The following is a 25,794-nucleotide window of genomic DNA, read 5'->3' as shown; positions in this document are numbered from 1 at the left end:
GTAGACAGGTGGGCCTCAGAGAATGATGGCTGAGTGACCGTTGAGTGCGGAGAGGTGGACGTCATTACAGAATTCGCTGCTTCTGTTATGGGTATGTTGTGCACTTCCCTGAACCCTTGCTTTCTCCTGAAGGTGCTGTAATCCCGAAGAAGCCTTCTGCTAACACCCGCCCGGAAACTTCCTAGTGCCTTCCCGCCCCGGATAGTTCGGCCGAGGAACTGTGGATTCGCACGGTGGGGCGTGTTGGTGTCGCGGGGGTGGGGCCAGACGTGAACCAATGGCCACGTCTGGAGCCATGAGAGGCGACGGCTGCAGCCAGTCAGCTGTAAGCGCGATGCCGGCCTCCAAATCCCCTCTCATTGGGGGTGGGTGGGAAGGAGGGGTGGGGCCTGACTCCACGATAGGCTGCAGGTTCTTGATTGGCGCGGGAGTTATCCAACTGGCTTGGGCGGGTCAGGGTACCTGCGCGGGACCAAGCGGGAAACGCCGCGCGGCGGCTGTGTAAGCGCGGGGCGGCGGCCGACATGTTCCGGGGCGCGGACGGCCAAGCTAGCAAGTCGGGCTTCAGGTGCGCGGACTAGAGCTGGGGCTTGGGTGGGCGCGTAGCCGCAGCCACATGGCGGGCGGGAGACCCTGCAGATGCGGTGGGTGTGGCGCCGGGCTCCCCTGAGGGTACTGAGCGCGCTCTCCCGCTGGGCCTCACTGGAAGGCTAGGGGGTGAGAGCGGAGTGGAGACCGGGCGGCGGGATTAGGACACGTGGCTCTCCTGAAGCGCTTGCTCAGGAGAGACGCTAGCCCGGCGCTGCCGAGCTGTTTGCCGCTTCCTGAGCCCTTCCCGTGTCAGTTTGGTTGGTCACGATGACCTTTGAATGTGACTGAGTGGCGGCAGCATTCTCAGACCCAACCCACGACCAGGTGTTCGTTGGATGCACTAATTACTGGTTCTCCCTAGCCCGGGACCTTCCCAACACAGTTTTCAGCTGGACTTTCTGTCTGGTCTGCTTTGAATTGATAAAATGAAACTGGTGTTCGAATGACTTCACGAGCTCCAAAAGTTAATTGTGGAATAGGCGTCCAAGGAGAGGATTTTAAGAAAAGGAGGAAATCCCCATTTGATATCGAGGTGAGGGGGAAATGGGTGCTTCCTTAATTGGATGATGAAGCACAATCTGAAGCCTCTGGGCTATATTAGCTAGAAAGCGTGTTTTGGAAGGCAGCTTACCCATGTTGGGAGACGATAACAGCACCTAGTCAGACTGATTGCTCCAAAGCCGCACCTTGATTTTGCCTGAATCTGTAAGGTCTGTATTCCAGCGTTTTCTTTCTTCTAACCCTGTCTTTTGTCTACTTGCTGAGGGATTTTCCTGTATTGGAGGTGTTTGAACTGTAAAACCATTATGGTATTGTCATTCGTCTATACGGTCACTAATCGTGAAGAATGCGCCCCATGTCTATTTCTCATGGCTTTGTCCCAGATTTCCTGACCAGTTCCTAGAAGTTTTTCTGAAGCTCAACATCGCAGGGAGGTCTGGGGGGGACTGACAACCGTTTTCTTTCTTTCTCTCCAGTGCCATGTAGTTCACTTGAACTCTGGCTTTTCATCTTAGCCTGTATCCCGTACATTTTCTCGTATAATTTGAGTATTTCTACTGAAAACATTTAAGGGGTACTGCAAAAGGAAAAAGTAATTGGAATTATGGATTTGGTCCTAAAATCTGAGTTGGCTAATCTCTCCCTAGAACCTTCCATGCCTTTGGTGTTACTGTGATAATGGCTGCTAGTAGCTTCCAGAAGGCCACACTGTGCCATTGTTCTGGGCCCTATTTATTGAATGGCCTATTGAACTCTCAGTCTCATTTGTGAGACCCTGCTGGGGCAGTCTTAAGACTTGCATTTCTGCCGTAGGCTATGCAGCTTGTCTTGCTGCATTGTCTTTTAGTGGAGTTGGACACTGCTTTTGGCTCATTATCTTTGCCAAAACTGTATATGACACCACCTTACTTTCTTCTGCTTGCTTTCCAGTGAAAGTTCAGACAAGTACACAAAGCAGTACTAAATCCTTACTTTCAATAGCCATATTAACTTCAAAAACGATTTCCTGCATTCCTACCACAGCCTTGGTTTGGGCCTCATCTCCACTGGAGATGGCTTTGAGGTTCCTGCTTCTGTGGTATCAGGCACATGCGACACATACGATTGACACACAGATCTGTCTGTCCTGTTAAACCACTTGGTCACTCAGTGTTTTGTGTCTGAATAGCCACAGAGAGACTGGGAAGTTGGGAGTGTGGAGAAGGTGAGAGGGCCTGCCTGAGTCAAACACCCAGCAGAGTAGGATGCTGGTGGCTTTGTGTGAAATGAAATTATTAGAATGGTCACACCTGGTACTTGGTTGTCATTGGCTACATAGTGAATTTGAGCACTGCAAGATCCTGACTCAATTCTTTACAGCCCCCAATTAGAAAATTAATGAAGTAAGCATTTTAACTCATGCTGGCATGCAACTTTATGTTGAATCTAGTTCAGTTCTAGTGATTACAGATCTCTTCTTGAAAAGAGATAACGCAGACCCACGGATGTTAGAATCGATCCAGAAGAAGCATAGAGATGCTCAGAGCTGAGATTTGTAGGTGAGCATTGATGTCAGGAAGTCTTAACTTACCCATCAACTGCATTACATGATCTAAAATCTTGATCTTTCTAATAGGCCTGACCCCATCCCCAGCCCACCCACCTTTTCAAAGGAACTTTTCTATCCCTTCATAAGACCCTTCAAGAAATGGTACCTGTTGATGGGGCAGGTTTGACACATCCACTTTCCCCTTCCTCCTAAGAAGACAGTGACCTGGCATCTGTGACTAGCACACTTTGTCTGGAGCACCTGAGATCCTCACTTGACGCCGCCCTGCCTTAGACCCTCTGAGAATGCCATTCCCATACACTGCAATTGTGGACACCTTTGCTCTTCGGCTGAAACAAACACTCTTTCGGTGCTTTTGTTGTTAACTAACTCCTGGGTGGTCACTGTTTTGCACAGCTGTTCAGTCCATCCTAACCTCCCCTCTTGACTTTTATGTGGCAGTCAGTCTTTGATTTTAAGTACTTTTTCCTAACTATTGAGGTCATGCAGCCGCAATGATTAGGCCTAGTCTAAGAGGGTGGAACAGGTGTAGTACACACCTTTAATCCCTGCAGTGGGAGGAGAGGCAGAACTTCCTGATTTGGAGGCTAGTCTGTTCTACTTAGAGTTCCAGGGCAGCCACAACTTCATCAACTGCATAGATAACCGGGTGTGGGAGTGTGGGGGGTGGATATAGGCCATTCTGTGGTTTAAAATTCACTTTCAAGGGCTGGAGAGATGGCTCAGCCGTTAAGAGCACTGACTCCTCTTCCAGAGGTCCTGAGTTCAATTACCAGCAACCACATGGTGGCTCACAACCATCTGTAATGGGATTCAATGCCCTCTTCTGGTGTGTCTGAAGACAGCGACAGTGTACTCAAAATAAATAAATCTTTTTAAAAAAAAATTCACTTTCAGGTGGCCTCTCTTAAAAATACATGTCTTGTTTTATTTTTGAGATGGTCTCTGGTAGCCTTTACTGGCTTTGAGTTCACTGTATAGTAGAGGATAACTTTTGGGTTTTATTTTTGAGGCAGAGTCTCTTTATGTAGGTAGCCCTGACTGTTCTGGAACTCACTCTGTCACAGATCCACCTGCCTCTGCCTCCTTGATGCTGGGATTAAAGGCATGAACCACCATACCTAACTAAGGATAACTTTTGAACTACTGATCTTTCTACCTCCACCTTCCAAGTGGTGGGATCACAGGTATTAGCTCGCATGCCTGACTAAAAGACATTTAAAAAGTCTAACCAGGTGTCTGAAAATACGCATATGAATTCTTTCACCATATTGCCTCTGTATACCTGTGCTCTGGACATCAGGGCAGAGCTTTGAGATAATGCTATAGGTTTTGAGCTGCTGCATTAAAAATGATCCCATTAGTGCCAGATGAAGTTCCCAAGGTTTGGGACTTAAGGTGAAAACTACTTGTAGCCAAGGCATAGAAACCACATTCTTTGTGGGTGTTTGTTTAAAAGCTGTGCTTGTAGAATATCAGTTTAGAGAGGAATGTTCTTTCCGTAAGACCATGCTGCCAGTGGGTGGCTGTTTTTCTTCCTAGTCTAGGCATTTCAGTGGCTACACCAAACATCCCAGTACAGATTCCTACAGCGAGTCTTTAAGTCAGATATTACCTTCGGGGATGATGAATCTAAGATAAAGAAAAACATGGAACTTGTTACACATAAGGAGTCTGGATTAAAACTCAATCAAAGGATCTAGGGGATAGACTACACACTAATGCCTTCCTAAAGGTCTCTGAAAAACCCAAGGAGAGCCCCTTTCCCTTATACTTGGGTCAGGTTAGAAAGTTCTATAAGTTCTGTCAGGGGAAACCCTGGCTACCATAGCTACAAAGCAGAAGTTGGTAAAGAGAGGGATTTGCTCCCATGTAAGCTCCATGGCAAAGCTGAGGACAGCATGGAGAAGAGAGCAAAGGGATCTCTTTCACCATGTGTTTCATCCGGGTCAGAGTCTAAAACATTGGCAAAGTATTCAGACTAAATTTTGATCCTAATTACTATATAATGTGACTCAAAAAATGAAAAGTTTCTTATGTGGTTCACTTCACCCCTACCCCTGTGAGTATGACAGTGTCTTGATACTGTGTAACCCAATTTGGCTTTGAACTCTAAATTCTGCCTCAGTTTCCCTCGTGCTGAGATTTACAAGCCTGTGCTTTGTGATGAAGCCAGCTTTCGTTCACATCATTACTGTCTGGTATTGGGCTAGACCACAGGAAGGAGACCATCAACACCAATCCCAGTGAATCCTGGGAGTCTGTTGGTCGGCTAACAGTGACTCATGTTCACTCTCTGCTTGTAGATCCATGAAACCCCCGGGAGGAGAGTCGAACGATATTTTTGGAAGCCCAGAAGAAGGTGTTCCTTCAAGCAAGCCTCATAGGATGGCATCTAATATTTTTGGACCAACCGAAGAACCTAAAAACATACCCAAGAGGACAAATCCTCCAGGTATGGACTTGATACTTCTCAGATTCCTTGGCCTTAAACTCTAATGTTCTTTTTAAAATACTGTCTGACAAGCTTCTGTTGCTGTGGTGAAACACCAAGACTCATGCAAGTTGGGGAGGAAACGGTTTATTTTTATTTGGCTTACACTTCCACATCACTGTTCACCGAAAGAAGTGAGGACCAGAATTCAGACCAGGCTAGGAGCTGATGTAGAGATCATGGAGGGGTGCTGCTCACTGGCTTGTTCCTCATGGCTTGCTCAGCCTGCTTTCTTACAGGACCCAGGACAGCCTGCCCTGGGACGGCCCCACCCACAGGGGCCACAGTGGGTATAGCCCTCTGACATCAATTTCTAACTAAGAGAATGCCCTAAAGGCTTGCCTGCAGCTCTTTCTTAATTGAAAGGCATTTTCCTAGTTGAGTTCCGTCCCCTCATATGACTATAGTTTATGCCAGAACGACATGGGTGGTTTTGGGTTTTGAGACAAGGTTCTGACTATGTAGACCAGGCTAGCCTGGAACGCACAGAGACTGGCCTCTGCCTTTCATGTGTTGGGATTAAAGACATGTGCTGCCAAGCCCAGCTGGTTCTGGGTTTTTGTTTGCCTTTTGTTATTTGAAGGCAGTCCTCTGTGTAGCCCGGACTGTGAACTCAAAGCCTTCTTCCTGCTTGCCTCCCTAATGGTGGGATTGCAAGTGTAAAACACATGCCTCCCTTTGCTTTCTGTGTATAAATCCTTTTAGATAACCTTCTCTAGTATCCTGTCCTTTGTTGTCAACGGTGTCTTTAAAAGGAGAAAAGGCTTTTCTTGACTGTCCCTTTGTCTTGAAGGTCCACCTCCTCAACAGATATTTACTGAGTGCAGTTGCTGAGGCTGCCTGCCGGCCAAGTTACAGATTTCTGGTCTTAGAACCCCTAATCTGAAATTTCATACAAATTGTGCATTCATATTTTTTTCTTAGGAAAAGTATTCTTAGTATGATTTCAGTGGGGTTGAAATTCTAGAGCGTTCATCTCGGTACAGTTCTCTATTGTTCCCTGCTGTTACCAGGGGATGTTTTTGGAAAATCGTTAGTTGGTCTTGGTGTTAGATGTCAGTTAGCTCAGACCTCAAGAAGCTGCAGAAGATTATAGTTTGGGGCTAACCTGGGCAACATAGTGAAGATGCCATCTCAAAAAGAGAAGGCGGTAAAACGCCTTGGGTGACAAACTGTCCTCAGGGACTTTCCCTTGTCTATAGCCATTGTTTAACAGCTAGATTTGTTCCTCTTTGAAAGCTGGAGGGGCTACATATGGAGTCCTACATACAGAGGCCATATGCTAGAAAAAGACTAAGACCTGCTTGCTCTCTGCCTTGGGTCAAGTATTGGTAAAGGTTTTTTGTTTGTTTGGTTGGTTGGTTGGTTTTTTGTTTGTTTGTTTGGTTTTTGGGTTTTTGTTTTTTGTTTTTTTGTTTTTTTTTTTAATGAAATACAAATGAACAAAAGCTGGATTTTGGCAGGCAGTGATGGTGCATACCTTTAAGCCCCACACTAGGGAGGCAGAACCAGGCAGATCTCTGAGTTTGAGGCCACCCTGGTTTACAGAGTGAATTCCAGGACAGCCAGGGCTACACAGAGAAACCCTCTCTTGAAAAGCTGTATTTCATTTGTTCTCTTAGGGTTGGGGTAGGAGTTGCATTTGGAGTATGTGAGCCATCTTGGGCTTCCTTCTACAGGGTGTCTTTCCACCTGTCCCAGTGGTAAGCCGGGTTCCCTAGAAAGCTTGCTGTGGTACTGTACCCATTCCCCAAGGCACCCTCAGTGCCTATTCTGTACACAATCATAAATGTAGTGACAGCCATGTTGTTGAGGTCACCAGATTTCTGCAACAAGTTTTGGAGCTTGTTTTCTATCCTTTCAGGGGCTCCTTTGAAAAGAGTCTCTGAGGACAGAAAGGCACAGCCCAGGGTGCCCTGCTTTCTGTGCTCAGTCTTTCAAACTTACTCCTACAGCACTCACAAATTTGGGAGCTTGGTGAGAAGTGTGCAGAGGCCAAGTAGAGATGATTTAAGTGAGATCACGGAAGGTTTGCTGGGATTGCTTGTCCTTTGGTTTCTTATACTCATTAGTTTCATGTTCCTTATTTCTTTTTTTTTTTTTTTTTTTTTTTTTTTCTCGGAGCTGGGGATCAAACCCAGGGCCTTGTGCTTCCTAGGCAAGCGCTCTACCACTGAGCTAAATCCCCAACCCCATGTTCCTTATTTCTTATATATATCTTTATAAGCCATTCCCTTTTTGCCTGACAACATTGGTCTTTGTTGATGGGTTAGTGGTTCCAAGAAGTGTGTCCACTTTGCATACAGTTTTCACTTCATCCTCACTACAACCCCACAAGATAGATGTTCCCTCTCTTATAGCAGCAGAAACTGAAACCCAGGAAAGTTTCTGGTGTGACTGAACCCCACAGCTAGTTAGTCATTAGTGGACTTGGCCTTTGTATCTAGTTTTCCTGTTGCTAGAGTCTATGCTCTAAATTGACCAAGTCTGCACACTGTGGCACATGCCTATAATCTCAGCATTTGAGACATAGGGGCAGAAGGATCAGTAAGCCACCTGGGTTATGTGAGACCCTGTTTCAGAAAGCAAACAAGCTGACCAGAATATAATATATCCACTGAGAGAGAAACTTCTGAAAGGATAATTGCTGGGTCGTTGGGTGCATGAATTTAAAATACTGACACTTTGAGACTGAAGAGGTTTCCACTGCTATCTGTAATGTTTGTGTTTGAGTCTGTCTATATAGTGCTTAATTGTGTGTGTGTGTGTGTGTGTGTGTGTGTGTGCGCGTGCGTGCGTGCGTGCAGAAGCCAGAAGGTATCCAATCCCTTGGAATAGGAGTTACAGGCATTTGTGAGTTACTGTATGGGTTCTGGGAACCAAACCAAACCCCTTGCAAGAGCAGTAATCACCCCTAACCTCGTACAATATGGTTTCTAAAAACTTAATCTTATTCTGAACTTAGTTTTCCTTAGTAAACTACCAGGCATGCCATGTGACTGGAGTTGGAAGCAGAACTCTTGTTCAAGACAGGCCAAAATAATAAGACTTACTTGGGAAGTCGCAAGGTTCTAGTTTCAAGAAAATTGAAGATCTTGGTGACCAGAGAGAAAAGAATACTTAGAAGTTTCTTGAGAGCCAGTGCTGTTCTGAGCAGTGCTTACTCTACAGCTCTTGGCGATATGTCCTGAGAACTTTCCAGGGCTCTGTTTCACTAATTGTTACCCGCTTCTTCCTTTGACTGTGGCTTAACTCAGTATCTAGGTAGCTGATCACTCTCCCACTGAGCCACAGCCCTCACCCCAAACTCTTGAGGTTTGTTATTTGGTTTTCACAGTTCCACCTGACTTCTCAGTCCTTCTGCCTTCTCTTGGTGGGGTCTGTTACAAGCTGTTTTGCTCTCCATTTAAACCAAGCTGAATTTGTATAGTAGAGTGAGCCTCTGTGGACAGCCAAGAATGACACCGGGAGGCTTCTTCCCCTCCAGGTCCTGGCACTTTTGCTAGGATACTCATAATACACCTGCTCTTCACCTGCATCAGAAGGTTTAATTCCTCTGGTCACCTTGGGAATCATTTCAGAGTTCTATCCACTAGAATTCACGGTGTGCTTACAAGGTCATACAGTTACTGGCTAAGTAGGGACCCTAACAGCCTGGCTGCGGAGCCCTTTATGGCCTTGCCTTCTCCAGGCTGGCATGCTCAATTGTGGGGACCAATTCCCAGGAAATCTGTAGCTGAGGTTCAGAAAGTTTTCATTTTTGTCTTTACAAAGGTGCAACTCTTGATATCCCTAAAAGTTTTATTTTTCTCTTAAAAAGATAGGCCTGACCTAATCCACTTTTATACACAATTACAGGCCTCCCGGTGTAGTGGTTTTTTGGGGTTTTTTGTTTTTGGTGTGTGTGTGTGTGTGTGTGTGTGTGTGTGTGTGTGTGTGTGTGTGTGTGTGTTTTATTGGGTTTTTATGTCACTCGACCTTTTCCATCCCAGTCCCTTCAACACCAGGTAGGAGGGGCAGAAGGTTAGTGGGGAAAGGGGGCTTAGAGCTCTGTAAACTACTTCCTGCTAATTAGGGACAGTGAGTTCCGTGGGGCAAATCTAATCTTTCTCTTGTCCGGGTATCTCCAACTTCTTGTCTTCTTTTCTCATTTGACAAACCAGCAGGAGCATAGGGCATCATAGGGCATCTCTCTCTCTCTCTCTCTCTCTCTCTCTCTCTCTCTTCCGCCCTCCCTCCCTCCCTTCCCCTCCCCCTCCCCCTCCCCTTCCCCTTCTCTGTGTCTCTGCTCTGGGATTTCTTTCCAGAGTCCCCAGATTTAAACTATCTGCAGCTGGCAAAGATCAGGCCCCTCCCAGAGCATGCACCAAGCAAATAGTCTGTTGAAGCTGAGTAGTCTGTGGCTGAAGCAGCCCCATGTCCCATTGGGATTTTATTTTTTTATTTTATATGAGCACACTGTAGCTGTCTTTGGACACACCAGAAGAAGGCATTGGATCCCATTACAGATGGTTGTGAACCACCATGTGATTGCTGGGAATTGAACTTAGAACCTCTGGAAGTGCTCTTAACCACTGAGCCATCTCTCAGCCCAACTGGGATTTTTAAGACATAATTCTCACATTTTTCCCCTTTCTGTTTTACTCTAATAATTGTCCTGTGTTTGGTAAGAAATTATAAACAGACATTATCAGTGAACTAAGTGTTTTGCAAGTTAGTAGCTAAAGATTTTGGTTGTTTTTCCTTTCTTTCTATAAACTGGTACTCTGCTTGTTAGGATGGAAATTGCGACTTGGGTCCAGACAACCCACACCAGGCCAACATGGCCTCATGTGGAGGAGGTTTATTGGGGTGGGAAGTGGGGAGTAAGAGAGGGAGGGGGGAGAGAGAGAGTGTGTGAGTGAGAAAGGGTAGGGAGCAAGAAAGATCTTATTATTTGAAATGTGACTGCTCCCAGGTGAAGGTGGGAGCTGAGTCAAAGGTATGCTGGGAATGTATGGCCATTGCCATGACAACAGATGCACAGGTGACCAGATTAAGTCACCGCTGGAGGCCTAAGCACTTCCTGAAACCAACATTGCTGCTCTTGTATGAAAGCCTTGTGCTTTTTGCTGCTGAGCCTCAATCTAGGTCTTCACAGCCGTTTCCTGAGGGCAGGATATTACCTTGTATGTCCCTCTTGGACCTATACTCACTCAACCAATGGCAGCTTTTACCACCCAGTCTTTAACCCACCCACACCCCACAGCCTTCCTTTAGAAAAACTTTCGCAGCTGGAAACTGTTCCTTCTCTGGCAGAAAGTACTGTATTTCTCACAGTTAATGCATCTGCTGTTTTGAGCTCTGAGGCTTTTATAGTCTTACAATTTCTTTTTAAATATCTGAATTCACAAAGTAAGGGGCATTTTGATATTTAAGGCATTTGGCTGGCATGGAGAGATGGCTTAATGGTTAAGAGCACTGACTGCTCTTCCAGAGGTCCTGAGTTCAATTCCCAGCAACAACATGGTGGCTCACAACTATCTGTAATGTGTTCTGATGCCCTCTTCTGATGTATCTGAAGACAGTCACAGTGTATTCATATACATTAAATAAATAATTTTTTTAAAAGGCTTTTGGCTAATGGTAGTAATCTTATAACTCTAGGCCATTCTTCCAGGGGCTTAGTTTGCTCAAGAATAACCCTTTCTCAAAACAAAAGGACTGTTTTTCTCTAACCTTGTCTCCCCCTGCTGTGGGGACTGAAAACCAAAAGTTCTGCCGGGATAGATAGAACCTTGAGGAGGTAATGTGCCTTCTAGCCCAACCTGCTCAGCCATTCTCCTAACCTTTTTTTCGAGGGAATATAGGAGGAAGAATATAGAATACCCTTGCTGGGAGCAAAGCAGGAGAGAAGCCAGCAACTACAGCTGAAATAAACATTTGTGGACATCATGAGACAGTATATTCATTCCTTGTGCCCTGCTGATTTTCCATTATTCGAAGCCCTACTGGGGCCACTTTATTGGTTTATTTATGCTAACTTCCAACAGACTGATAAGGTATAGAATTCACGCATACTGTTTTCCTTGAGTATTTCTTCTAGTAAAAATCTGATGGTAGAAGAATGTGCTGGTTTGTATATACTTGACCCAGGGAGTGGCACTATTAGAGCGTGTGGTCCTCTTGGAGTAGATGTGACCTTGTTGGATTAGTTGCGTCACTGGGTGTGGGCTTTAAGACCCTCATCCTATCTGCCTGGAAGCCAGGATTCTGCTAGTAGCTTTCAGATGAAAATGTAGAAAACTCTGCTCCTCCTGTACTACACCTGCCCAGATGCTGCCATGCTCTCACCTTGATAATAATGGACTGAACCCCCTGAACCTGTAAGCCAGCCCCAATGTTGTCCTTGCCTTGGTCATGGTGTCTGTTCACTGCAGTAAAACCCTAAGACAGAGTGTATGCTTCTTTCAAGTAGGTGATGATGCTCATGAAAAGATGAGGGAAGGGGCTCATAAGTGCTGCCACAGAAGGCAGAAGTTGGGAATAGGTAGCAGAACATTCCAGAACTTGGTTGATACCAGTTCTGTACCAGGTAACCATGAAAATGAGTCAGAAGGGTGGTTTTCAGACCTGATGAGAAAGGGAACACAACCACTGTCTTCGGAGCTCCCTGCTTCTCTCTCAATGAGCTCTGACATTATTCCCTCTCCAGAGTCCCCAGAATTAAACTATCTGCAGCTGGCAAAGATCATGCCCCTCTAAGAGCACACACAAGACAAATAGTCTATTTCTGTGGGCGATCTGAAGTAGCCCCATATCCCACACCTGGATTAAAGACATGTTCACATAACTGGGATTTATAAGATACCACAATTAGGGCTGGAAAGATGACTCAGTGGTTAAGAGCACTGACTGCTCTTCCTGAGGTCCTGAGTTCAATTCCCAGCAACCACATGGTGGCTCACATCCGTCTGTAATGGGACCTGATGCCCTCTTCTGGTGTGGTTGAAGTCAGCTATAGTGTACTCATACATTTAAAGAAAAAAAAAAAAAAAAAGACCACAATTCTCACTACATTCTGGCAGCCGCCACCCTCCTGATCCCTAGGCCAGTGTTTTCTGGAAAGGTGCTCTGCTCCAGAAGTAGAATCCGGAAGGACCTTTTGTTAGGTGTGCTGGCAAGCAAAAAAAGAGTCCTTGAAAAAGACTTTGGCACGCCTGCTTTTCATTCTGATTATGGTGACATGGCCATGAGAGCTAAGGAGTAACTGTTGGGTGATTATTTGAGGGGACACAAAAAAGAACACCGAAGAACAGGGACTATCCTTTAGTGATGTGGTGGTATTTGGCTCTTCCTGGGGAGATATAAACAGACTTCCAGTTACCCTAGATAGACAGCAGCCATCCAAATACACGGTCCATCTATGCTCTGCTTGGTAAGCCACTAAGTTCATTGGGGGTTTATAGGAGCATCAGTGGAGGAGCACAGGAAACTCTAAATACCCCCATCACTGAGAAGTCGTATGTCCGCATAGATGGTAGCCTCCTGAGGGTAGCATAGATTTAATTCCCCTCCCATCCTTGACTTAATTTCCATGTCTGGTATAGTCCACGTTTCCTGAGGCCATGTGTCTGTCTGTCTGGGTCAGGGTTATATAGAGCTAGGTACAGGAGGTGGGGGAGTGGCTGGAGTTTCAGGTGAAATTCACCTATAGGCACTAGTCGACATGTCTCTTCGTGTTGAGGGTCTCAACACAGGTAACCGCAGCTGCTCTGGTCATGCTAAAGGCTGTTATTCCTGGAAGACAGTGTTCCATAGCATATGGAAGGCGTAGCTGGCGTGCAGTGGCTACACTATAGGCATGTCTTAGCATTTGTCCTTGGAGCTACAGCAACTTACAGAATCCTCATACAACCCGAGCATCTGCCCACTTGTTGTCCTTATTGTTAATTGAGGAACTGGAGACAGAAAGACCAGGTAACTTAGCACAGCATGAGTAGTTAGTGGGGTATTTTTTTCTGTTGTGGATTTTCTCTTCAGTCGGGGTGTTAGAGCCATGACTTCCACCGAGTCTGCCTCCATTAGGTATAATGCTTTGGGGAAGGCAAGTGCTTGATATCCGCTGAGTGAAGACATCGCTTGGCATCTTGTGCCTTTTTGCCTAACATAGGTATGATTGCATCATGTCCAGGCCTGGGGCCATAAGGTCTGCTTGAGATGCACATTTCTATCAGAGCTTAGTGAACTCACAGTGGACAGCAAGGAGCATGTCTCTTAACTTGTTGGCATCTGTTCATTACTAGGCCTTCTAGCCAGAAAGAAGTCAGGGTGACTAACCTTATTTTCCAAATTATAGGTTCACCATGAATAGCGATTAACTAAAACCTTTCACTATTTGCTTTTGACCTGCTTAAGAACTCTTCCTGATTAATGAAGGAGACTGTCCCACTGGAAAACTTGTACTGTTTAGCATAAGGGAGCTCTGGGGAAAGGTGATGCTTTAATTCCTTTTCCTTTTAGAATCCAGGCTCAGGTCAGCTTAGCTATACACGTGAACGCTATAGCAGAGCAGATGAAGGACTGCCTGGGGTGTAAGAAGGCTTCAGGGACTTGGAGTCATTGTCCTACTCTGTTGCCCTGGAACTTGGGAAGGCATTAAGTCTTTCTCAAGTAAAAGGTCATCTCTCGGGGTGATGGTGATGGCATAGCATCAGATGGTGGCTCTGACGTTCACTCTTCTGTGATTATTCCTGCAGGAGGCAAAGGAAGTGGAATCTTTGATGAATCAACTCCTGTGCAAACTCGACAACGTCTGAATCCACCCGGTGGAAAGACCAGTGACATATTTGGGTCGCCAGTCACTGCCACTGCACCTCTGGCACACCCAAACAAGCCCAAGGTATGGACTATATTCATATAGCCAGACAAGAGAGAAAAGTAAAAGTTGTGTCAAGTTCACCTTCCAAAAAGTTCTAAAGCAGGTGTGACGAACTATTAGGAAGAGACAGAAAGACTGTGTTGCTCTTCCTGAGTATGGTCACTCGCTGGGTTGGAGCACACAGGAAAAATGTTTCAACCTTATGACTAAAGACCTGGTAGAAGTCGCTGTGTTCGCCTCTCTACACAGCAGCCACCAAGCACCTGTCTGTGCTACTCTGCTTTGTGTACCTGAGCTCTTGTGTGTAAGGCTTTGACGACCCTTGTTGATGTTTTGAAAGGAAAGATAATGGGTCTGTTTTTCACACACTACTGGAGATTTAACCTGGGCTTTGTGTAACAGGAATTACACATTTTAGCTTTCCCATAAAGAAGACATACACTCCAGGTCTTTTATTTACTAGTTGTGAACCTAGATTAGACAGCTTTTGGAGCTATTTTAACCATATCCCAGCCATATGTCCCTTGTTACTTACTGTTTGTCCTGCCCATGTGCTCGTGGTCCGTTTCCTCTCAGGGCTGTTCCTCCTCCTTTGGTCTCTTCTCCTTGCCCTTTTCTCTCTACCTGCAACTTCCACCCAGCCATGTAACTAAAAACCTGCCAACAATGTTACCTAGCATTGTTTGGTGTATGAGACTGTCTCCTGGGCAGTGGTGACCCGATCTTTGTGGCCAGTATTTAGCATTTGAATGCCAGCAGCGTCTCCTACACTTTATTACTTTAGACTACTGCTCTATCCAGCTACCTCCCCAGCCCAAGATGATGGCTCTTGATGAAATTTACTCCACAAGGGTGAGCTTGTGTTAATCTTTGAGGATTATGGATCTCAGGTCTCTGATCCAGTGAAGGCACCCATGTATTAAGATAAACATGTGGGGCTGGGGATTTAGCTCAGTGGTAGAGCGCTTACCTAGGAAGCGCAAGGCCCTGGGTTCGGTCCCCAGCCCCGAAAAAAAAGAACCAAAAAAAAAAAAAAAAAAAAAAGATAAACATGTAATTGCAATGGATTAAAATTCACCAACCAACTTTGCATTTCCTGGTTCAAAAATAATGTTAGACCTTTAGAGAATGCCAGAAAACCAACTCATTAAATATGTTGCAAAAAAAAGAAAAGTGTTTAACCACCCAGGCAAGGTCGCATGTGCCTCATCCAGTCCCACCACTCAGGAGACAGAGGCAGGTGGATCTCTGAGTTCAAGGTCAGTGAGTTCCAGGATAGCTAGGGCCACTTAGAGAGACCCTAAGGACACCCATCCTCCCCACCATAAACAACAGTGACAACAAAATCCTGTTTAATCAGCATTTCCTGCATGAAGTGTACAGAGAATACCTATTAAAGAAAAGTCCCCTTAATAAAAGTACTATAGGATACCAGCAAGATGGGTCCATTGGTAAAGCTGCTTCCTACCCAAGCCTAGGGCTTGAGTTTGATTCCTAGGACCCACAAGCTAGAAGGAGAGAACTCTGAAAAAATCATCTTCTGGCTCAGCATGCACATCATGGCAACCTCACCCACCAACGCCAAAAATAGAGCTCTCTAGAGTTGAGCACAGTGCATTTGACCTGCATGGAAGCTCCCTGGGAAGATGGTGCAGCAGAGTCCTGACTTGCAGGCTAGCTAGAGGCATAGTGAGGTCATAGTCAGGAAAACTATCCCAGCTTTGAAGTAATGAAGTAATAATAGGATATCGGCATTCGTAAAACTGGCCATAAAGGGGTAGACTTAGATAATACTCACTATCTGTTAGCAGAACAAAGAGCTTCCTAGTTAAGTCCATCCATCACAGACCGTCTCAGGTTAGCTTCTCCCAAAAGTCAACCTAAATAGGCTCAGAACCACAGTTTTTTAAAAGACAAGTTCTCTTGTCAGCATGGTGGTACACACCTTTAATCCCAGCATCTGAGAGGAAGAGGCAGGCAGGTCTCTGAGTTCAAGGCCTGCTATACATAGTGAGACTGTCTCAAAACAGAAGCAGGTTGTCCTCTTAATAGCCCAGGTTGACCTCAAACTCTTGGCATCCTGCATAAGTGCTGAGATTGAAGCCGAAACTAAGTATTTTTTATTATCCATTTATTGATTTTTATGTTATTCCAGGGACATATGGACTTAGGGCCTTGTGCATTCTAGTCATGTGCACTACTACTGAGCTACATCTCAGCCCTGAACTTTCCTTATGAGAAAAGTTGCCCGCATGCATGCATGCATGCATGCATACATACATACATACATACATACATACATACATACATACATACATACATACATCAGTAGTATGTATCAAAGCTTCTTGGTTGACAGTACAACATTTGATTATGTGGCTAAATTATTTAGTCTGTTCATTTGTCTGCTTTGAGCCACACATTCAAATGCTATGCTGTCATCAAAACACAAGACACTCTGATATGTACTACAGTGTAGATGAAACATGCTGGTGGTCTCTTTTTAGGAAATAATCTTTATAATTTGGAGCCTGACATGCCTACTTTTTAAAAAGCTACATCTGAGGCTGCTTATAAAGAAATAAATAACGGATTTTGAGAGGCTGGCAGTGAGATAGCATCACTGTTGCAGTACCTCGAGTTACATGGGGCTCAGTTGCAGTGTCGGGGGTCAGATGCAGAGAGGCTCTTGTATGCTAAAGAAGCACCTTGATATTGAGCGGTTTATTTAGTAGCCTACTATTTTGTTTACTATAAAATTGTATTATTTTTAGTTGTGTGTATGTATGTCAGCGTGTACATGCAAATGAGTGCAGGTACCCTCAGAGGCATCATATTTATTCCCTTGGAGCAGGAGTTACAGACAACTGTATCTAGGAACCGGTCTCTGGTCCTATGGAAGAGCAGCAAGAGCTTTAACCACTGAGCCATCTCCAGCCTGCCATAAACATTTAAAGGTTAAAAATAAAACAGACTCTATAGCGGGGCCTATAACCCCAGCTCTTCAGGAGGACGCTGAGGTTCAATGCCTGCCTGCCTGCAGAGTGAGTTCAAGCCCAGACTTTGGAAAATTTAATGAGACCCTGACTCAGAAAGTAAAAATAGACTGAGGATGTGGCCTGGTGGTGGGTAGAGTACTTCCCTAGCAGGGTCTAGGTTTAAGCCTTAGATGCCAGGGAGACACAATTAAAAGTAAGCCAGCCGTTCATCCCTGAATTTTCATTATTTACCTGAATGAGCACTAACCTGGTGGCTTATGTTGCTGCAGGATCATGTCTTGCTGTGTGAAGGTGAAGACTGTAAGTCTGACCTGAAAGGTAAGCTTATTTCCTGCACCTTCTGTATCCCAGAGAAGCTAGTGCGCTTCATAGCATTCATTGCTCTGTGCCTTCCAAAACAAGTGTAAGAGGGCGGCAGTGATGCTTTAGTGTTTGGAGAAGGCTAGGGACGTGAGCAGAGTTCCTCCTAGTAATACTTTTAGGTTTCCTTTTCTAGAAGAGTGGTTCTCAACTTTCCTAATGCTGCAACTCTTTAAATACAGTTCCTCATGTTTTGTTGACCCCCCCAACCATAAAATTATTTTTATTGCTACTTCATAATCGTAATTTTGCTACTATCATAAATCACAGTGTAAATGCCTGTGTTTTCTGATGGTCTTAGGTGACCCCTGTGAAAAGGTGGCTCAACACTTCCTTCTCAGGGGTGTCTTAGGGTTTTACTGTTATGATTGGACACCATGACCAAGGGACATTTAATTGTTACAAATGTTATTATTAACAATTAATTATAAAGGACAACATTTAATTGGGGCTGGCTTCCATGTTCAGAGATTCAGTTCATTATCATCAAGGTGGTATCCAGGAAGACATGGTGCAGGAGGAGCTGAGAGTTCTACATCTTCATCCGAAGGCAGCCTAGGAGGAGAGTCTTAAAGGCCACATCTTCTAATAGTGCCACTCCCTGGACTGAGCATATACAAAGGGTTTGGACACAGGTTGAGAAGCCCTATTCTAAAAGCTCGTTTGTGGCATGTGAAGACCAGAGATCCAAAGCGCTTCGTGAGCTTGAGACCACTCAGGAACTAGCGGAAGTCAGAACTTACTTGCTATTCCATGACACTGACTTTCACTAGTGCAGCTTGCTTCACAGTATAGTGGACTATGTACAGCCTTTCATGGACTTTTGTTGATTTTATCCCACAGCTGCAACAAACTCCACACCCAGAGGAGAGCAGGGCGAGAAAGGAAGCTCAACAGAAGCAGAGCCTGCAAAGATACCGGAGCCCATACCTACAGTTGACAGTCATGAGCCCAGACTGGGGCCTCGACCTCGCTCCCACAACAAAGTCCTGAACCCACCAGGAGGCAAATCCAGCATCTCCTTCTATTGAGAGGCTCCTGCTCTGCTTGTAACTAGATCAGACAGAGATAGAGTTATGGAATGTTAGTGTTTCCTTTAACCCGATGAGTTGGGGTGGGAGAGGGTTTGTCATGCGTGTGGGGTTGACTGCCCATGGTCCTTGTTGTCACTGGAAGAGCTGCGCAGAGGACTATGCCTTCTAGACTGCCAAGATACACCTGGTGGGGATAAACTGAGATGTTCTGGTCCCTCCTTTCTCATTGCTGTCTGTGAAACAGATTTGTAAGCTTGTGGGGAAGGCAGAAGAGATGGGGCCCATTAACAGAAGGATCACCGGGTCTTTCTTGTCCTTGTATTAACAGTCTGCTGTCTGTTGGGCATCTAGGAATGGTTTGGTTGAAGAAGAACCCAAACTACCCTCACTGTGGGATGGAGGACACAGAAACAGAAATTCTGAAAGACAAAGTGGAGTCTACATTAAGCCTTCCTTTCAGGAAATGCCTATCACCAAATGCTTCCCACCTCTGAGATACCTCAGAACCCTGATGTCTCCTCTCCCCATTATGTCACTCTATAGTAGTGAGACATGATTGCTCTTTTTGGTAGCAGTCAACGAGAATCAAGCCGTTATTCTCAGTCCTGTCCTGTCCTGGGTGGAATTTATTTTATATACACCAATCTTGTTAGTTGTCCCATACCTGTACCTAAAACCATGGCCAGGTCTGAGATAGCAGCCTGGCTTGGTTCCTGATGTGCCAGACTTGCATGTGAGTTGTTCCTTTTGTCTCATCAGCCTTAAGCGTAGGCCTTAGTTCCGAAACTGTGAGGGGTTCTCCCTCTTCATGGTTCTTTCTATACATAAGGTCTCTGGCCTCCTCAGGGCCATGTATGTCCAGGTACTGGGTGGATTTCTGTCTTGCTTTGATCCTGTAGTTGGGAGGAAAGCCTGCTGAAGGACATTAGCTTCTTTACCAATGTATGGAAAGGTATTTTTAGTGTCAACTTCTTATAAATACCCTTGTACTGCTTCAACACTTAGAAAAGTGTTACTCCATACACCAAAGCACAAGAGCTGCCCAGGCTGCCTTTAGGAAGCTGTAGACGTCTTGACCTTGCTCATAAACAGTGCTCCTTAGGCCAGGATACTACGAGTTTTACAGTGAGGTCACAACTGTCGTTTGACAGCAGCTTTACAGTCATGTCCTTCATCTGTCAGTCAGATGTCCTTGTTCAGCCTTTGAGGGGTTCTTTGTTTCCCCTCTGGTGTGCATCTGTGAATAGGGCTTCTAAGTTGTGTTACTTTTGTTTTTAGTGCCTACAGAGAGCTTCATAGCAGGTGCCAGAAATGCCTTCGGTACATTTTGGGAGAGTGGCAGTCCAGCAGTCACACTCACTGACCTACGAGTGCCTGCAGAGCCACCTGCCGAGCTCTGCCTCCTACACAGTCTGTTGAGGGGTCTGACTACGGCTTTGTCGACCAAAGAGTTTCCCTCTTCAGCTGCCCTGTATCCTGAAGCCAAGTAACAAGTCTTACATCTGTGTAATTCTGTAACAACTCAAATGGTTTGTGGTTCAGTCATTATGAGGATGTCATTTGGAATTCAGAGCATTTTTTTTTTCCATTTAAGAAAATGTCATAAATGATGTTTGCTTTATTTAGCCCAGACACTGACTTCTTTAGCTTATAAGGGAATAATACAATGATAGAAATAAACCTTTTATAACTGCTCTCTTAAATAGAAAATGATTTGTGAATTCCAAATTGGATTGTCAAGAGGAATCTACTAACATCATCACTATGCTGAGCCTACTGTTAGCCCAGTGAGAGAAAAGCTTCAAGCGCCACCTGCTGGCCGGGATTGCTGGGAGGATATGGGAACCTGTGACAGTGACCCACAGCAGGGGCTGCCTTATTTGTCTCTCCATCTTTCTGCTGCAGCAGGGTTCAGAGTGTAAATCTGTAAACGAGTGCCCAGCTGAATCCAGTGGTATAAATTGTCACCTACATTAAGCCTTAAAACTTTTAAGTGTATTTGGTGCCAACATTTTTCTATTGCTGTGTCAGAGCAAGAAACCTGTTCTTACATCATAATGCAATTTTGATAGGAACGTTTTGTTATTTTTTTATGAGGCAGAACTGGGTATAATGGTTGAATTAAACTTAGTAATAACATACAGCCGTGTGTATTTATGTGTATATGCTTCTCTGTAGTCCAGTTGAGCAGTGGGGGGACAATGCTAAACTCTGATCCTTCTTCATAGCTTCCCATTGGTATAGCAGTTCATTTCTCCCTTCCTTGCTCTTGATCTAGAAATGCCAGGATAATCAGCTTTAAGATTTGAACAGAATTAATTGGGGATACGCTGTAATCTACTAGTTTTCTGTAGTTGGAGTTTATTCTTTAGGACAAGTAATATGAGAAAACCTGCTCCAATTTGGCTTCAGAGTGACCCAGTAACAAGTCTTGTAGTAACTAGGTTGGGGGTGGCCAGCTATTTGGCTGTGTTAGAGCAAAGCCCTGTAGAGAAAATACACCTTTATATGGTCAACAAGCAGACTCCGTATCTAGATGTAAATTACATGGTGTGATGGTTTGTATATGCTTGGTCCAGAGAGTGGTATTATTAGAAGGTGTGGACCTGTTGGAGTAGGTGTGTCACTGTGGGTGTGGCCTTTAAGACCTTCATCCTAGCTGCCTAGAAGTCAGTCTTCACTAGTAGCCTTTAGATAAAGATGTAGAACTCTCAGCTCTGCCTGCACCATACCTGTCTAGATGCTACCATACCTCCCACCTGGATGATAATGGACTGAACCTGTAAGCCAGTCCCAAATTAAATGTTTTCCTCTCTGGTGTCTGTTCACAGCAGTAAAACCCTAACTAAAACACATGGATTGTGTCAGGATGACAGCCTACTTGGGAGAATCTCTGAAATTTCACATTCTGAATGCTGGACCAAGGCTTAAGATAAAAGCCAACACTTCACAAGCTAGGAATGGCCATAAACACCTTTAATGCCAGCACTTGGAAGTCCAAGAGAAGCAGCTGGATCTCTTGAATTTGAAGACAGCCAGGAGTATGGTAGACCGGGTGACCAGTGTGATACCCAAAACATCTCACCTTGCTCGTCTAACATAATTAGAAATGTAGCGAGTTCCATGAACTGGGTTAGAAACTGACATGACAATGACATATCACATATTAGCAACTGCTTCAGCCCTTAGGTAGGCACTTAAAAATGGGGGCATGTCTCTAGAAGCTCTACCTGAGAATCGCCACCTCAAATCTCACTCTTAGAAATGCTACTGGAATTACAGTCTTTTGTGTTGGCTCCTAAACTAGCTTCCAAGCAATGAATGATGAAATGCTCTAGTCCTTTGCATAGACCATGCAGTGCTATCTCAAATCTCGCTCACAAAGGAATGGAAGGGATGTGACAGATTTGGGCTTTGGGAGATATTCGGCACATGATTACAGTAGAACTTTGGACATGCATTCCTTTTCTATCGCTGTGATAAAACAAGACCAAGGCAACTTGTAGAAGAAAGTGTCCATCTGGGCTTACATTTCCAGAGGGATGAGACCATCACCTGCATGGCAACAAGCCAGCAAGCATGGGGGCAGAGCAAATAGCCCAAACTTTGAAGTCTGTCCTGTTGAAAAACTCCTTGAGCAAGACCACACTTCTAAGCCTCCCAAAACAGCATAGCATCTGCAACTGGAATCCAGTATTCAAATGCCTGAGGCTATGGAAGGACTATCCAGCTTACACTTTAGGGCCTTTTAAAAAGTATTCTAATAAAGCTTCCAACATCTAGGATCAGATAAGCAATAGCATTCAGAAAGTGCCTGTTACGTCATTGTTATAATTCAATCTTGATACTTTCTCAAAGAACTGGAGGTCAGTTCCAAGCATCCAGGAAGGGTGGCTCACAACCACCTACACCTCCAGCTCTGGTGAATCTGATGGCATCCATTGGATAGGAACCTGCATTCATATACACATATCTACTACATAGGCATAACTTTAAAATAATTTTTTAAGTCAGATATTGGTGGCTCACACCTTTAATCCCAGCACTTGGGAGGCAGAGGCAGATGGATTTCTGCATTTGAGGTCAGCCTGATCTACAGAGCTTCCAGGACAGTCAGGGCTACACAGGGAAACCCTGCCTTGGGTGGGGGTGGGGGGGAACCGTTTTTTTTTTTTTTTTTTAAATTCACTTTGATTAGTTCCAAACGACAAACTTGCCCTGGGTCATAACAAAGGAGCACTAGAACTTGTGATACACACCTTTGATGTGAGCACTTGGGAGGCAGGCTGATCTCTCAGTAAAGTTCAAGGCCAGAATAGTCCACATAGTTCTGGGACAGTGAGATCTATGGAAGGAGACCCTGTCTCAAACCCCGCCCCCCCCCTTTTTTAGTCAATATTCAAGTCAGTCTGTCCCTGTGTTGGTGGGAGTTGCCCTCATTGTAGGGTACTAGCTTTAAGAATTTACAGGGATGGGGTATAGTAGCTCATGCCTTTGGTCCCAGTACTTGGGTGGCAGAGACAGGTAATCCCTGTGAATTTAGAAGATAATCTGGTCTACAATGTAAGTTCCAGGACAGACAAGTCTATATAGACCCTGTCTCAAAAAAAGAATTTATGGGGTTCAAGTTGCTGAGACCTGAAACAAATTTGTTTACCAGGGGACTGGAGAGATGGCTCAGTGCTTAAGAGCACTGACTGCGGGGTTGGGGATTTAGCTCAGTGGTAGAGCGCTTGCCTAGCAAACGCAAGGCCCTGGGTTCGGTCCCCAGCTCCGAAAAAAAGAAAAAGAAAAAAAAAGCACTGACTGCTCTTCCAGAGATCCTGAGTTCAGTTCCCGGTAACCACATGGTAGCTCGCAACTGTAATTCCAGTTCTGGGGAGATCTGATGACTTTTGGCCTCTATGGACACCAGGCATTCATGTGATGAATACATAGGCAGGCAAAACACTCATACCATACATACAAAGTTAATAAATCTAAAAAAAAAAACTTAAAAATTTTATCATTCAATCTATTTGTCCTGATTCCTAATTTTGGCAATTTAAAATTAACTCAGGTGAGACTGGAAAGATAGCTCTGTGGGTAGACCACTGGCTGCTCTGCCAGAGGACCCAGATTCTATTTCCAGAACCCATGTGACACTCAAAACTCTTAGTTAATACCAGTTCCAGGGGATCCAGTGCTGCCTTCTGGTTTCTGTGAGCACCGGGCACATACAAATGAAACACCATATACATATACATTAAATAATAAAATAATAGGCTGGGGATTTAGCTCAGTGGTAGAGCGCTTACCTAGGAAGCGCAAGGCCCTGGGTTCGGTCCCCAGCTCCAAAAAAAAAAAAAAAAAACCAAAAAAATAAAATAATAAAACTGGCTCGGATAACAGTCACTAAAAGTACTACTGCACTATGCCCCTTTCACACTACCCTGTTTTCCTGGTTGGTTCATAATATGTAGGCTTAGCTTTGCGGGCTTGGAAGGTTAAATCAGTACCAAACCCAGATAATCTGAAAGTGTGGGATATTCATTCACCAGGGAAGACTGCTCAGAGCTGGGTTTAAGCCAATAAAAGTCTTTTATTAGCTGGCTGGTGACTACACTGTTTGTTTAGGATCCCAAACAAGAAAGGCCTTGAACCTTTCTCGGGATGAGCTTTTAAGCACAAAGCCATGTTCTGGATTGGCTTCAGTTAACAACAGTTAGCCAGAAGCAGAACTACAGAAGCCAAAAAGCAAGATTAATTTAGAGACTTTCTCACAACTATGGACGCTGATGGATTAGGTCTTCATTTTTTGGCAGGTCGTGCTGTCTACGTGCTGAGTTCTACAGCCTGAATGGTACTTCTATCATGGAGTCAGTTGTGCTAAGGTCTGGGGCCTGTTACAAAACAATCTCTTAGAGTAGGTATTTTTCTATGTTTGGAAAGATGAGGGAATTACAGCCTCAGGTAATGGTGTATACTGAATGGCAGAAGCCAGGCATAGTAAGTTCCAGGTCAGCCAGTGCTACACAGTAAGACTTTATATATGAAAGGGTGGACAACGTTTTTTTTAAAGATTTACTTTATGTATATGAGTACACTGTCACTGTCTTCAGACATACCTGAAGAGGGTATTGGATCACATTGTAGATGTTTGCGAGCCACCATGTGGTTGCTGGGAATTGAACTCAGGACCTCTGGAAGAGCAGTCAGTGCTCTTAATCACTGAGCCATCTCTCCAACCCGTGGACAACGTTTTTAAGTGTTCTGGACATCTGGCTTGAGAGAAGGCTCAGCAGTTGGGAGTACACGGGAGGACCTCTGTTCAATTCTGGCCATCCTTATGGCTGCTCGAAACTGACTGTAAATGCCAATTCAGACGCCCTCTTCTGGCCTTTACAGACACCAGGAACGTGCACAAGTCTACATACAACCAAACATATACACATAAAATAACAAGTAACTTTAAAAAAAAAAAAAAGGCAGGATGTGAATTTGAGCTGACCTGGAAGGCTTTCAAGTGGAAGCAGGCATGGGGGGAAAACCACGTTAGCAAGAAAGCAGTTCGAAGTCAGGTTCATGGTGTCCCCAGCAAATGAACACAGATCAACTCGCTTTATATTCCGGTCTCAAATTACCACCACACATAAGGATCTTAGAACCCTGGTGGGCTGTGCAAATGAAACAGTGCATGGAACTAAGCGACCAGTAGGAGCGGGAAAGAACCAGAAACAGGGCACACGACACAAGTCGCGTGAACGTCGAGGGTGGTCAGAGTATGACAGAGGTCTGAAGACCAACAGAACAGAGATATAGAAGCAACCAGGTTCACTATAACCCAACTGAGCTAGGTCCTCTAGCGCCACCAGCAACGCAGCCGGAAATGCTGCAGCCCTGTTTCCTTTAGCGTCAGGACGCTCGACTCGGGGCGGGGCGGGACGGACTCCACCCCCGCGGCCAGGCGGGACTTCCGGCAAGGGAGTGACGGGCGCGGCCTGGGCGGCGGCGCATCCTAAGGTGGTGGCTGCCTGAGGTGACAGCGGCCCGTGGACTCGGGCACCAGAGCGAGCCGCGCTGGCGGCGGCGGCGGTAGCCGCGATGATGGAGATCCAGATGGACGAGGGAGGCGGTGTGGTGGTGTACCAAGATGACTACTGCTCCGGCTCGGTGATGTCGGAGCGTGTGTCGGGCCTGGCGGGCTCCATCTACCGCGAGTTCGAGCGCCTCATTCACTGCTATGATGAGGAGGTGGTCAAGGAGCTCATGCCGCTGGTGGTGAACGTGCTGGAGAACCTTGACTCGGTGCTGAGCGAGAACCAGGAGCACGAGGTGGAGCTGGAGCTCCTACGCGAGGACAACGAGCAGCTGCTCACGCAATACGAGCGCGAGAAGGCGCTGCGCAAACAGGCCGAGGAGGTGCG

At 45.3% G+C, this 25,794-nt stretch overlaps 2 protein-coding genes and 1 long non-coding RNA gene across 18 annotated transcripts in view; 2 read left to right on the top strand and 1 right to left on the bottom strand.

Moving 5' to 3' along the window:
- The first annotated feature begins 411 nt into the window (after positions 1-411).
- On the top strand, positions 412-20,529 carry Jpt2 (Jupiter microtubule associated homolog 2). Of its 3 annotated transcripts, XR_010055200.1 has the most exons (6): positions 412-568; positions 4,948-5,096; positions 13,874-14,016; positions 17,264-17,312; positions 18,198-18,437; positions 19,667-20,529. XR_010055200.1 is itself a non-coding variant. In NM_001013182.1 (5 exons), the coding sequence occupies exons 1-5, from the start codon at positions 525-527 to the stop codon at positions 18,383-18,385; spliced, it is 573 nt and encodes a 190-aa protein (NP_001013200.1). In that variant the 5' UTR covers positions 518-524; the 3' UTR covers positions 18,386-20,527. The 3 variants fall into 3 exon arrangements, 2 of the variants coding, with proteins under 2 accessions (NP_001013200.1, XP_063125380.1); NM_001013182.1 differs by having other exon boundaries at positions 518-568; positions 18,198-20,527; XM_063269310.1 differs by lacking the exon at positions 412-568 and adding an exon at positions 657-1,123 and having other exon boundaries at positions 18,198-20,529.
- Positions 20,213-25,691, bottom strand: LOC134480762 (uncharacterized). The gene is made up of 2 exons (XR_010055540.1): positions 24,879-25,691; positions 20,213-24,796 (listed from the first exon to the last, which is right to left on the bottom strand). It is a non-coding gene; the product is annotated as an uncharacterized LOC134480762 (long non-coding RNA).
- Mapk8ip3 (mitogen-activated protein kinase 8 interacting protein 3) overlaps positions 24,794-25,794 on the top strand; it is a 40,452-nt gene continuing 39,451 nt past the window's right edge. For 13 of the 14 annotated variants that reach the window (XM_006245962.4, XM_006245958.4, XM_006245956.4 and 10 more), the window contains exon 1: positions 24,794-25,789. In XM_006245962.4, the coding sequence (XP_006246024.1) occupies positions 25,472-25,789 (318 nt within the window). In that variant the 5' untranslated portion in view covers positions 24,794-25,471. The remainder of the gene's footprint in view (positions 25,790-25,794) is intronic. The other variant, NM_001100673.2, reaches the window with a different exon arrangement.

Source organism: Rattus norvegicus, chromosome 10 (genome assembly GCF_036323735.1).
Source record: "Rattus norvegicus strain BN/NHsdMcwi chromosome 10, GRCr8, whole genome shotgun sequence".
Lineage (NCBI taxonomy): Eukaryota > Metazoa > Chordata > Mammalia > Rodentia > Muridae > Rattus > Rattus norvegicus.
The sequence above is the reverse complement of the archived record's forward strand: the minus strand, read 5'-3'. Positions and strand labels throughout refer to the sequence as shown.

What these genes read in the sequence shown, in the direction of transcription:
- Jpt2 (NM_001013182.1), top strand. Translation starts at nt 525, where the DNA reads ATGTTCCGGGGCGCGGACGGCCAAGCTAGCAAGTCGGGCTTCAG. An exon ending in GCTAGCAAGTCGGGCTTCAG is followed by an intron (nt 569 to 4,947) that starts GTGCGCGGACTA and finishes CTCTGCTTGTAG; the next exon opens with ATCCATGAAACCCCCGGGAG. An exon ending in CTGTAAGTCTGACCTGAAAG is followed by an intron (nt 17,313 to 18,197) that starts GTAAGCTTATTT and finishes TTTATCCCACAG; the next exon opens with CTGCAACAAACTCCACACCC.